Below are 13839 nucleotides of genomic sequence, written 5' to 3'. Positions count from 1 at the left end.
CCCCGGGTTGATGTCCTTTATGCGTGTTGACGATAAAGTAGGAGGGTAATGCAAAGGAGTGAGTCAGTGAGGGTAGCTGGTCAGAGGCCCATACACCGCAGAAAACATCCCCCAACACCCTTTGCAGAAGCTTCTCTAACTGATGATTATTCATTTCTTTCATCAGTAATAATCCACCAGCACTTGTCGTTTGGAATCAATTTCCAAAATAGAGTCGTAGCATGCGTAAACCACAAGAGTGACTGTGTTGGGCAAAGGTTGTCTGAATCTCATCTCGCCTTTTGGAGGGGCTTTCTGTCAAAATCAGACTCAGAAAAATTAACCCACGCATTTATAACAAGTAGACTAGATTACTGTAATGGTTTATTCACTGGACTCTCAAAATCAAGTATTCAGAGGTTACAACTAATTCAAAATGCAGCTGCACGTATTCTCACTGGTACCAAGAAATATCAACACATCACACCTGTTCTTAAATCTTTGCACTCGTTACCTGTTAGTACAAGAATTGATTTCAAAATACTACTCCTGGTTTACAAAGCACTACATGGCCTTGCACCTCAGTACATCACAGACATGCTCATCACCTACACCCCAACAAGAACACTTCGGTCAACAAGCAGTGGCAACTTACTCATTCCTCACACCAGATCCAAAGAAGGGGAGGCAGCTTTTGGTGTATATGCCCCACGAAAATGGAACACCCTGCCTGACACAGTTAGACATGCCACATCAGTAGCCATCTTTAAAAACAGATTAAAAACACATCTTTTCTCAGCAGCATTCTGTTGAACTGTGTGTGTGTATGTGTGTGTGTGCATGTGTCCATATGTGATTGTGTGAGTGGGTGCGCATGTGTTTTTCTAAGTGTGTATGTGCTGAAAATGACATATATGATTGTTTACTTGCACTAGCACTCATCTTGTTTTCTATTCGATTTCTTATTGATTTTTATAGAACTATGTATACCTGTTGTGAAGCACATTGAGTCTGCCTTGTGCATGAAATGCGCTTTATAAATAAAGCTGAATTGAATTGAATTGAATTAAAGCCCCGCTAGAAACCGTGGACAATGCATCGCTGTCCTCTCCCGGATTGAGATTAAACACAAACAGTGAATATCCCCATTCAAAATCATATCTGTCGATGCACAGAGGCAAATCTTTCAGATGCCTCCCTGTAGCGGTAAACATGTTGTAAAATTCTCTGACCGCAACCCCCTGATTAAATTGAGGCTGGAAAGCTTTAGAGGGGATTTGTTTTCCCCCCTGACAGAGAGTAATATATTCTGCATCAAAATGTTAAAGGGGGAGAGATCTCTTCTTCCTGTGAAGGCTTTGTGATGCACCATGCCCAAAACAATGTATTTAGGCATCGTTCCCAAAAACAGATTTTCTTGGGTGCAAACTCTGGAATTTTCAGGGATGTAGTACATTTTAATGCTGACGCGTGACAAAGGGTAGAACGTGTAGGCCGAAGTGTGTCGCAACTGCACAGCCGGTGAAACGGTGACTTTTTTGGTGAATAGAGAGGCACCCGTTATTTTCAGATGAAAAAGTGCCATCCCTAGCCCCCATGAGACAGAAGGCGAGTGGAGAAGGAGTCTCTCGCAAAAAAGTATGTTGGCGTGTATAGGTCCCAGTATGTGAACTTCTCTAGAGTCGGCCGTGTAACCAGCTCTTTTGTTCAACCCTCTGTTAGGTCCGTTCTGGGTTACTCTAGAGTCTATAAAGCCGGCCGTGTCTTTGTTAAATAACCCGGCGCTAAACTGACTTTTGAGGGGGGCTTCAGAATAGTTCAGCAGCGTTTCAATTATTGCCCTGTAGGGGTGAGTGGCGCTGGATTGAGAAATCAGTCTATCCCCAAGAACAATGTCGCATTGGCTAAACATGGTATTCTGATGTTAATTGATGAGACCCACGTTTGCGTCGACCGCAAGATCTGTTCCATCCTCCTTTTGACCCGCAGGTGAAGTAAGGTGTCGTTCAGATCCAAATACTTCACCTTCTCCCGGAATGAAAAATTCAATAGGACCCCCGTCGGTGATGGCGGACAAAGGCAGGACTTCTGTGTAGACTTTATCTTCGATAGACATCTGAGTCATAGGAGCTGAAAATAAATCCAGCTCGGCCATTGTGCATTCGGTCGATTTTTGATGTAAAAGAGCCATTTTTAAAAGATATCGTAGGAGAACGTTGAATCACGTTGCCCCGGGGGTCTCTTTCTGGGTTTTCTAGCCAGGACCATTATTCCACCCGATCCCTCTTGCGCCCCCTGGCCCATGAACCCGTTCTCTTTTCCAACTGCTTGTTTGAATACGTCGGTAGCAATACTTTTTGCCGCTGTTTTAAGATGAGGTCTGGCAATGGCAAAACCTTTTTTCACAAGAAGGGAAATAAAACGAAACAGCCTCGAGAACACGGAGCCTATCCCACACCCGTACATCACAGGTGAACCTGCGAACCCGGGGAGGGAACCCCCCACCTGGCTTTCATAATAACTCACTAAGCGTAGAGGGTCGTGCACGGCTCGACTCATTCTCGCTTCGGATTTAACCTTCTGACGGGTTTAAAGTGGAGCTTCACAATATTCTTACCGTAGGTAAAATCGATGTGTTCGTTCTGATCAGATTTAATCTCCACCCGGATGTTTTCAATGTGATTTTTTGATACAGGTAAATAGTAGGCGGGGTTAAAATACTTGGTGACAATGTCTTGCATTTCCTCCTCAGTTTGTCCGTCTTGGGGTTTCTTTCTCCATTCAAAAAATACCCCCTCGGCAGGAACATTAAACCACGTGTGAGGGAATGAAATCTCTGTTAAGGCCACCTCCCAAGCCCCTTCTAAATCTATATGCTGAGTCAAATCTACCTGGTAGTGGGAACTTTTGTTATTTTTAAAAACATTGAGGCTGACGTTGGATGGTAGGGTGATGTAAAAACCATCGCTGGAGAAATGATCCATGATGCTTGTTGGTTTTTTGTCCTCGAGACTAGAGGATCTATATTGCATCTTGTTGTTTTATACATCTTTTAGACATGCGGCATCGACCCAACTGTTGAATTTTTCGGGCCAGTTTTTTCAGCGCACTAGAACCTGTTTTTTACCCCGAACCGTACGTCATTTTAGAATTTCCTCCACATGATAGAGCTTGTCCGTGACCGCTTTTACTTTTTGCAGCTCGGGTTCGTAAAACGATCCCTCTATTTTCTCTCCATCAAAATCTTCCAGTCTGTACACTGGGGGAGAGCGGGGGAGACGTTGAGTAATCGTAAACACTTCGTCTGTAAAACTCTGTTCATATTTTTTATCAAACACTCCTCTCACTTTGGATATTCTCACCGTGTCTCCCGCCTTGAATTTGTATTTGTATTTGCTTGCGGTTGTTGCACCGTAGAGGTTCTGAAACACTTGGGGGGTATTTTCCAAAGTCACCTCCGCAGGCCTCATTTTAATACTGCTGTGATAACTATGGTTATAGCTTTTCACCAAGTCTTGTAAGACATCTAGGTAACGCATAGTGTTGTTGGCTGTAAAGTATCTCCACATTCTACCTTTCAAAGTGCGATTAAATCTTTCAACCACCGAGGCTTTGAGATCACTGGCTGTAGCAAAATGTATAATATTGTGTTTCTTCATCAATGCCTGAAAACTTTTGTTAAAAAATTCTTTCCCCACATCGGTTTGTAGTTTGAGAGGGGTCTGGCTTTCCTCCAACACTGATTTAAACGCTTTGACCACTTTGTCGGCGGTCTTTCTCTTCAAAACCCTCACATAGGCCTTCTTGGAAAGCACATCGATGAGCGTTAATAAATAATTTAAACCGTTGTTATATTCAACCAAGGCTTGCATGTCACAGAGATCGGCTTGAAACTGGTTTAAAGGCCGAGGTACAAAGACACTGTTTCTTTGAAAATGGATGCGGGCCGGTTTATGGAGTGTATAGGCATCCTGCTCCGTTAAAAATTCTTGAACATTTTCTCTCTTGACATATTTCACCGTTTCATCCTGTATGGCTCTATGGAGTCGCTCTACCCCACCGAAACTACCAGGGTGTGCGGGTGTATAGTATGCTTTTTCCATAGCTTTATTCATTGTGAAATGATGATGGAGGGTTACATGCTGCTGTTCTGACATGCCACTATTTCGACATTGACTTCTAATTGCCGGAATAGCGGCATTAACATTATTTTGCAGGCGTCCCACTATTCCGACATTTTTTTTTTCATTGTCGGAGTAGCGGCACTTTACTATTTTTCAAACATTCCACTTTTCCGACATTGATTGATTACGTTGTTGTCAGACGTGTCCTCCTGATTTTTTTTTATATAGCGCTCGTGGAGAGCTCTCCCTGGTGCTGATTGCCCGCGGCGGATGCATTTCCTACACGACAGTCGCGACCGGCTCTGGGTCAGCTGGGAAAGGCCCGAGGCGAAGGAGACTCACTGCTTATGTGTTTGCCTCTTTATTTTCTTTTTGCCACCGACTTTCCTGTTTGTGTACATTTTGTGGAGCAGTAGCCTAAATGTCTGCTGCTCTGATCATGTCGCTCTCACGCTCTCTCCCTCTGCCGCCGAGCAAAACTTACTTCCCTGCCTGCCACTTATTTCTGTAATTTTGATACACGTTTGTTTTTTACCAGTTTCCATCCCGTTTGTCACAATCCTAAGCAAATGTGTATTATAGCAGCAAAGAGAAATGCGCAATAGTAACCACAGTTATGCATTAGGCCCACTAATTCTCAAGTCCGATGCCACTCTGCCACTCTCATAAACGGAGGACTAAACTGTACACAAACAGGAAAGCTGGTGGCAAAAGAAAATAAAGAGGCAAACACATAAACCTTGAGTCAACGATCTTTTTTTTTTTTGTACCACAACATAGGGTTCACGTCATAACGTCTGTATTTCGACCATTAAAACCTCCATAAAGACCATAGTTCTGTTTGTTTATTATGTGAAGCCCCCCCCCCAAACAAATACGAAGCAAACAACAACAAACAAAAACGAATATTTCTGATTATGATTAATAAATAAAAATTGTCTACATTTGTCATTATGAAGTTGGCTACTGTGTGTGTGTGTGTGCGTGTGTGCGTGTGACTTGATTAGTTGTCAAGATTAAGAACATCACTCCCTCATCAAACCGGTGATAGGCATGCTGAAGCGAGAGACACGCTTGGCCTGGGTATGGCAACTATATATAAAAAAAAAAAAGGATGACGTGTCGGAACAGCGGTACTAAAAAGTGTCTGAAAACCGGCATGTCTAAATAGAGACATGTCTGAATACCGGCATGTCTACATAGAGGGATGTCGGAACAGCGGGATGTCGGAATAGCGGGCGGACCCCATGATGGAGAAATGACTTCAGATTTTGTTGGTACACATTTTTTATTCAAAGAAAACTGAAAAAACATTTTTAAAACATCAAAGCAGTTTAATATTTCTAAAAATATCTGAGAAAATATTTCTAAAAACACAAATGATACAAAGCAGTTTAGTATTTCTAAAAAAACAGTGTATCTAAGAAAATATTTCTAAAAAAAACACTTCTAATACATCATCATCAAGGTTTAATGTAAAACCAGGATACCGTAGGTGTATTTAATCATATCATGTAGCTTTTGTAGTTCAAGCAAAATATTTACGGGGATGTTGCGTTACATACGATACAATGTCATATCAACAAACAAAGCGTACAAAATGATTACGTGGTAAGGCGTTGGTTGAAAAGACTTTTGTTTAGACCATTCTGACAAAATTCCTTCAAAAGTTTCGGACATGGGTGAAAAACTTTGATACAGAACAAGAGAGACGGCCGCTTCCCAGGTAGGCTGAGAGCGGATTTGATGAAGAAGGTTTTTAGTCTTGTTGAGTCTCGCTCATCTCGTTTTAGAATTACCAACTCTATCACTTCTATCAACGGGTGAATAACAGCGTGGTTCTCGACAAAGCTTACAAGTTTTCTGCAATAATTACCCATCCTTTTTTCGGAGAGGGCAGGCCAACTTCAGCTTGGCACAAAGTCTTAATGTCGTTGCAAACCGTTCGCACGGTTTGTTGAAGCAGACAGTTAGGCACTGCACGTCTTGATTAACGGTGGTCTTAATAAAGACGTCTTCTCCTCGCACTGAGTGGTGGCTCTTAACTTCTGATTCAGCTAATTCAACTTTCTTGACGAGGATAACGAAAGAATAACGCTGGCCTGGCGCGTCCTCAGTTATTTCTCAATACAAGAATAATTAAATCAAATTCTGTTCCACTGAATAAAATAGTGATACTTAACAAAAACTTGTCAGAGCAGAACTTCCTTCTGTTAGCATCTAACAAAATAAAAGCACTTAAAGAAAATGCATCCGCACCTCAAATTAAAGATTGAGGAAAAATTTTGCGGAGATTTCTGCTTAGGAGCGTGTCGCAAAAAGGAGAGTAAAGTAAAGGGTTGAAAAATTTAGAAAAAAGAAAATGAGAGATCGCTGTCTCTCGGTTTTGTAGTCCTGAGTGGCAGGCGGACCCGAGGGGCGGGCTGACGACGTCCACGCTGTGGATGATATCCTAAGCCTACACTTTTGAAACTTAATTAATTTCAAACTATTAAGTTAACGTTTCGAGATCGCGCCTAGCCTTTCTCAGAACTTTACCATGGCAAAATAGATGGATTTTGTCAAACAATTAAATAATATGACCTGATTAAAATCATTAAACATTTAAAAGAAATCAACACTGGATCAAAACATAAGAACACACTTGAAGATAAAGTAGACCTGGTCACTTAACCACATTTCTTCTAGTGCTTAATGCTTGTGAATAGAAACATATTAGAGATTTTTACTTGTAATCAATAAAGACATATTAGATAAAAAGATCTCCGGAGAGTCTAATCCAATCGTACCAGAACTCACCACTAGATGGCACTGTGACTCCACCAAACACAAGATACAATTAAACATTAAATTTGATTTCAATCAAATTTCATCCCAGAGAAATGGGAGAAAGTTCAGCTTTATGAGTTTATCTTACTGAGTCACCAATTATAAGACTTAAGAAGGTGAGATTCCGATTTAATGGTTAATTAGAAATGGTCTAAAATCTGGAGGAATACAAAGACCATTTGTGTGGAATGTCCCATAGATAGTGGTGCCAGATGCATTGTAAATTAATAAAGATAGAGCAAGAGCTTAGAACAACAAGTCAGAAGGTTTCTGGTGTCCTTTCACTCTAAAAAGTGTTTTGGGGATTAAAAGTTAGAGAGACAGAGAGAGAGAGAGACATAATTTGCAATTGTAAGGACATATATATTAACGCATTGTATTAACACATCTTGACCACCAAACAGTTCCTGTCACTGCGGTTAAACTGGAGAGAGAAGGTGGCTCCATGTTCACTCAGCTTGACCTGTGTGGGAAGAATTTATCTGTTTGGAGGGGAAAGAAAGTTCAAAAATGGGAGTTTGAGTCCATAAATTGATCAGAGATGTTCTCAACTGAGGGCTTTATGGCAAGAGAAAACACTGTCCTTTCTGCCAGGAGATAAGGTGGCAGACAATAAGGCGCCTTGTTCCTGTGAAAGTCTTCTTGCATATGGAAAGAGTTAACAAGGATAAGCAGGCCTCAACACCAAAAGTCAGAGGCGATAGGCATGTGTTCCTACAGGGCCGTTCACACAGTGTTGACGAAAAACAATGGCACCAACCCGTCGGCTTCCTCGAGGGGTGACGTCCAGTGTGACCTTTGCCGCGATTTGTAAAAGAGTATGTCTCTCATTCGAATCAGCAGATAAGCGGCTATCACTTTCATTTTGATTCTACTGCACAGAAAGCTCTCGTCAATGATTCCAAGAACATTTCCATCTACCTCCTGTGCATGAAGCTTTTCTGTCCGCCTCTCCCACACCGATGGATCACAGCCACACGCTTACTTGAGACTTGGTCCATTTCTCAGGGTGTAAGGTAGAGGGTGGGGATGGAAAGGGTGTGCGTGGCGGAGATGACCGTGGCGTTATCATACAACATCCTTCATCCTCCTCCTCAACCTCCACAGCCTCCTCCATATTCTCATCCTCTTCCCGCTCATTCTCCTTCTCCTTCTCCTTCTCCTCCTCCTCCTCCTCCTCCTCCTTCTCCTTCTCCACCTCCATATTCTCCTTCTCCTCCTCCATATTCTCTTCCTCCTCCTCCTTCTCATCATCCTCCTCCATATTCTCCTTGTCCTCCCGCTCATTCTCCTTCTCCTCCTTCTCCTCCTCTTTCTCCACCTCCATATTCTCCTGGGCCTCCCGCTCATTCTTCTTCTCCTTCAACTCCTCCAGATCCTCGGCTCTCACAGTCTGAGTACCCCAGCTGATTTTCAACGCCCGTCTGGTGAGTCAATAGCATGACGAGTCTGCCTCTTCCGGCAAAGACGACAACTCAGGGGCGCTGAAACACCTCCTCACGGGTGGTAAAAGTTCGTCAAAAAGCGGTATAAGGGTGGTCTTTACGCGTCTTGTTGTCTTGTCTGCCATCTTGCTTATCGTGCCAAAAACAAAAGTTATTTTTTCCTGTGAAAATCCGGGCACTGATATAGTGATGGGTGAGTTTAGGGGGTGTGTGTTCTCAAAGACAGAGGCGGTGTGTGTCCTCAAAGGGGGAGTCGACGGATTGGTCCAACTGAAACAGGGGGTGTGTCCTCAAAGGGGATTGGATGAAGCTGTAGCAGGGGGAGTGTTCTCAGTGTCAGGCTGGGGTGTGTCCTCAAAGGACAGCCTTCTTTTCACCACAAGCATATTCTTCCAGTTTCGGCAGCTACGGAAGAGATTGTCAACTTTCTCCTTCATTTTCACCATATGCTCTCTCCACGCAGCTATGGGCAGGACCAGCACCGGTGTAAACACCCCACAATCGGAGTTGAAAGTCTCCAAGACAAAGACATCCGGGACGGTCCACCGGTTGGAGTAGTTAAAGTTTACTAGCCCGGAGATTTTAGAAGCACAGAGACTGGCACGGTAAAACCAATGACATGAAGCCGCAGACTTTGTCTCCCACGTAGCGCTGAAAAGAATTCTTCTATCCTTCAGCTCAGCCATGGTCGGGAAAATACCCAATCCTCCTGCGGACTTTACATGCTTACAGTCTGGAGAAGAATTGCACCACAGGAAATCAGGCACCACCATACTCAACACAGCCCAATCGACGGAGGATAAAGGTGTAGCATCATAGATGGGGTTTGACTCCCCACTCTCTTTCAGCTGGTATAACCAGAGTTCACCCATCTCATATTTGAAAAAGTACCCAAAGGATCCTTCCATACCATAATCTTCCAAGACCCATTTCTCAGCCAAGGACTCAGCCGGGGGCATCTGAGTGCGGCTCAGAAACACTACACTATTACGCGGAGCATCCATTCGAATATCCAAAGCCGATGAATCACCTCTATAGAGGGAAACAGGAGTTTCACTAATCAAGGACGGTTTGAAGGCTTTTTCCATCCTCAAACAGTCCTGATTTCTCCATCCAATGTGTCAGACCCAAGTTTCCCGCTCGAAAAATCAGGTTTTCCCCGGTTATTGAACTCAGACATGGTAACTACTACAAGTATATTCTACAAGTATTGTGATTCACTTCATCCTGCACTCCCGCTTTTTTTATTCCTACACAACCCCCCACAACATGACATCATCCCCCTTTTTCCCACACCCCCCAACCCTCCACCCTTTTCCCACGACACCCTCCCTCTCCCCCCACAGACACGCCCCCTCATCCATCAATCAAAAGAGAACAATAGCTGTCAAATTTGACATGAGGTGGGGTCTTACACTCTCTAATAAGCTACCTTTTCACCCTTTGCTTTGTCGGCACTCACCACACTGGAGAAGCACGTTTTTAACGTCGGATCCACCCTTTGCGCAGGGCACAAACCTTCTTGTGTCACCGGCAGAGACAGGCCATCTGGGAATGACATGGCTGTGCTGGAGGAGCGCACCGGCTTGGCGGCACTCCCGCTGGGAGACACGGTGGCAATCTCCGTCTCAGCCTCTCCTGAAAACTCTTGCATAATCACACTGTCAGATAGAGAAATATCATTATTTTTAAGGGATTGTGCACGAGTGACTGCACATGATGGAAACAGATCGGAATATGGGGGTGCCTCCGTGCGCTGAGGGAAATCCAATACTTACAGCGCCGGAGTCACATTACCGCCAGCTACATCATTTCCCATTAACAAAGCGATACCCCTTATTGGCAACACGGGACAAACTGCGACGGGAAAATATCCGGTAATTAGTTTTGATTGTATATGTATGCGATGCACAGGCTGAGGAGTGTATCCCATCTCGATGCCAAGCAACACAGCTCTGTAACACATGCGGAGCGCTCGGAAAACGGCAACGTTCCTGATAGAATCACTGACTGAGAGCCACCGGTGTCTCGCAAAATACGCACCGGGCGTTGATCGCCAGCTTCACCTGTTAGTGACCTTAGCCCGTCAAATGTGAACGGTTCGAAACAAGCATCAATTTCTTTATCGCCAGAATCAAGGTTAATGCGCTGCTCAGTTTTAATTAACCCCACACCTTTGGGCTGTGGAGCACTCGAAGGTGATTGCTGTTGCTATTTGTGTGGCAGGGTCAAACAATTGGCAATGACATGTCCGGGTTTGTGACAGTAAAAGCACTCTCTTTCCTCTCTCTTGGAGCTGGGTAACTTGGGAGACGTACTGGGTGAAGCTGGAGTATAACGAGGCTTTTCAACAGAGACTGATGGGAAAACAGCCTTGTGAGTCAGCACATACTCGTCGGCTAGCACAGCAGTAGGAGAGAGCGAATTTACTTTTTGCTCATTTAAGTATACCACAGTACGATCAGGCAAACATTTCTTAAACTCCTCCAACAGCACTAACTCTCGCAGAGAATTAAAGTCATTTGCTTTGCATGCAGTGCTCCACTTATCAAATAACATTCCCTTTTCCATGGCGAAATCGGCATAAGTTTGGTTGTGGGCTTTCTTATGATTCCTAAATTTCTGCCTGTAGGCTTCAGTGACCAATTCATATGCGCATAAGATTGCGGACTTAACAGCGTCATATTTTAGACTGTCCTCCAAGGGAAGAACAGCTACAGCTTCTTGGGCTTTCCGGTGAATTTTGCACTGTAAAAGCAGAGGCCAGACTTCAGGCGGCCACTGAAGAGCTGAAGCCAGGCGCTCAAATGCACCAAAATAGGAATCAACTTCAGTCTCCCGAAATGTCGGTACTAAAGCAATGTGCTTGCTAATGTCAAATGCATTATGTGGTAAAGGGGTGGGAGGAAAAGACGTACCCGCAGCATCAGCGGACGTACTCGGCGCACGATGAGCCTCCCGCTGTGACTCAAGCTCCAGCTGGTGCAGTCTTACGGCTTTGTCCGCTTCAATTTCCAAGTTTTTACTTGTATTTTCTTTTTTCATGAAAATCCAAGAAACAAGTGAAGAAACAACAGTGTTGTTTTTGAGTCTTTGAGTCGACCGTCACTGTGAAAACAACCAAAGTTAAAACTGAACTGGTGCCAACAAACCAAGTCGACCTGTTTGTTCAGATGAAGGTTTGTCAACTTGTTGTCAGTTGTGAAACGCAGGAAAGCGAGTTTTCAGTCTCGGCTCTGATGCAGCATGTAATCTGTAATGTAACTAAAGTTACAAAACAAGTGTAGTTGAGTAAAAAGTAAAATATTTGTCTCCAAAATGTAGTGAAGGCAAATATTGAATCAATAGTTAATGTCAATGCATTGATTCCCATCCTGCATCAGTCCAGAGCTGTAACCAAACCTTCACTGAGGAGTGACATCACAGACATATATTAGCTCCACATATCGTGGCTCAGGAGGTAGAGCGGTCGTCCACCGGTCAGAGGTTCGATTCCCGGCCCTTGCAGTCTACATGTTGAAGTATCCTTGAGCAAGAGCTCGGTTGTAGCTCGGCTGTTTAATCGTACTGAAACAGTAAAGTTATGAAGCTCAGCTCACAGAGCAGCAGGACCTCTAACTGACATCTGTGTAAGATTAACCCTGTTGTCTGACTTCAGCAGGGAGCCACGATGACAGAAGTGGGCCTTTTGAAAACTTTAGATGATTTAACAAAAAAAGAATTTAAGAAGTTTAAATGGTATCTGAAGCAGTCTGGCATCCTGGACCGCCACCAACCAATCAGTGCCTCTGACCTGATGGATGCAGAAACATGGGATACAGTGGACCTGATGGTGAAAGCCTATGAACCCCATGGAGCTCTGAAGATGACCATGAAGGTTTTAGAGATGATACCCAGGATGGACCTGCTGCAGAGTCTGTCAGGACCAGAAGGTCAGTCACACAGCAGGTTGACAACAATGACACAACACTTTTAAAGAACTTTCGCAGTCTTCACTGCTTCATGAATGTTGAATGGGGTTGAGGGTTGAGTTCAGGTTACAGCGGAGGACAGTCCATGAAGGTCAGGACTCGTTGGTCTTGGGTCTTCAGTAGTTGTGTTAAAGCTTTGAGGTGTGTTTGAGCTCATTGTTCTGCTGCAGTATCATGTCTAGACTAAAGGTTTGTACGGGGGCGGTGCTGGAACTCTAAAACACTTCACGGAAACTAGATCAGTTGTATCCAAAGCACAATCAGGCAGAGCCAAAGTGAGCACACCACCAGAAGATCGATACATCAGTACAATACAATACACCAGCCACACTGAAGAAGCACACCTCAAAGCTTTGACACAACTACTGAAGACCAGAGAAGACCAACGAGTCCTGACTTTGTTTCAGTGGACGTCAAAGATGTTGGAGGGCGTATAGAAAGACACCAGCTGGATGGTTGTACTGAGGCCCTCCAATATTGACTGTCACTCTGAAACATTGAAAAACAGTATAGATGAATGAAACCACTCTGAGACTGATAGGAATTTCTTCTGGGTTGGGCCCTTTTTTGGTTAGATTAAGTGGACTAGAAGTGATCATCCATATTAAACTATAACACATAATCTGTCTCTTTCTCTCTCAGGGTCAGTAAATGTCAAAGGTGCTGGAGGAGCTTCAGCGAACAGAGGAGCGTCCTTCTCTCAGACTGAAGGTGAAGCTGCTGTTATCTCTGGTTTGTATGGAAGCCCTGAAAGACCAAGTGTAGTTTTTAAGGTTGAAAAAATGTAGTTTTACTGTCTGTGAGGCCCAGAAATGTGTTTGATGTGTGCATCAAAGCAGAGGATTTAAAGGTCCCATATTATACTGTTTTCATCAATTTCACACAGCTGTCAGAGGTCCAACGACACTGTATTCGAAATGTATTGCCCCAAACCCATCTGTGGTCCTGAATTTCAGCTGTCTGAAAGTGGCTCAGGTGAGCTCTACTGAGAGCAGGCTGTTTCTGTGCCTGCAGCTTTAATGCTAATGAGCTCCGTCCTGCTACACGCCCCTCTCAGGGACAGGACGCGGCTGATGCTAGCGGTAGCATGCGCTAATGTTTACAGTGGTTGTGTCACTATGGCTCGCCGAGATGCTGTCGTACAACCACACCAGTTTGACCCAGAATCGGACCCAGAAGGAGAGGCTCAGAAAAATACAGACTCTGCGGCTGCAGCAGGACGTTTCAGAGTGGTTAGTGTGTCTGAGTATGTTACTTTGTTTGTTGTACGTGTTGTTACAGTTACTACCATGTAGCTAATGCTAGCTCCTGCTAACAGTAAAGGTAACTTGTAGCTCTGACTTCACCATACTCATAGCCAACTGTAAATACTATTAAAACGTGGCAACACTTGCCTGTGGCTTGGGTGCAGTTGATGGGTCCCGTATGGTTGGGACTGATCCTTTTACGAGGGTCAGTGTCGAGGCAAAGCCAGCTTTGTACTGACCCTCG

General features: G+C 44.1%; 1 protein-coding gene across 1 annotated transcript in view; it reads left to right on the top strand.

Moving 5' to 3' along the window:
• Positions 1-12047: 12047 nt before the first annotated feature.
• Positions 12048-13839, top strand: part of LOC311252974 (uncharacterized protein) — a gene marked incomplete at its 5' end in the record, with an annotated part of 50491 nt that continues 48699 nt past the window's right edge. The window contains 2 exons of the mRNA XM_084346637.1: positions 12048-12309; positions 12991-13059. Of these exons, the coding sequence (XP_084202763.1) occupies positions 12048-12309; positions 12991-13059 (331 nt within the window). The remainder of the gene's footprint in view (positions 12310-12990; positions 13060-13839) is intronic.

This window comes from Pagrus pagrus, assembly GCF_965226575.1.
Source record: "Pagrus pagrus genome assembly, chromosome: 24".
Taxonomy (NCBI): domain Eukaryota; kingdom Metazoa; phylum Chordata; class Actinopteri; order Spariformes; family Sparidae; genus Pagrus; species Pagrus pagrus.
This window is presented reverse-complemented; position numbering and strand designations above follow the sequence as displayed.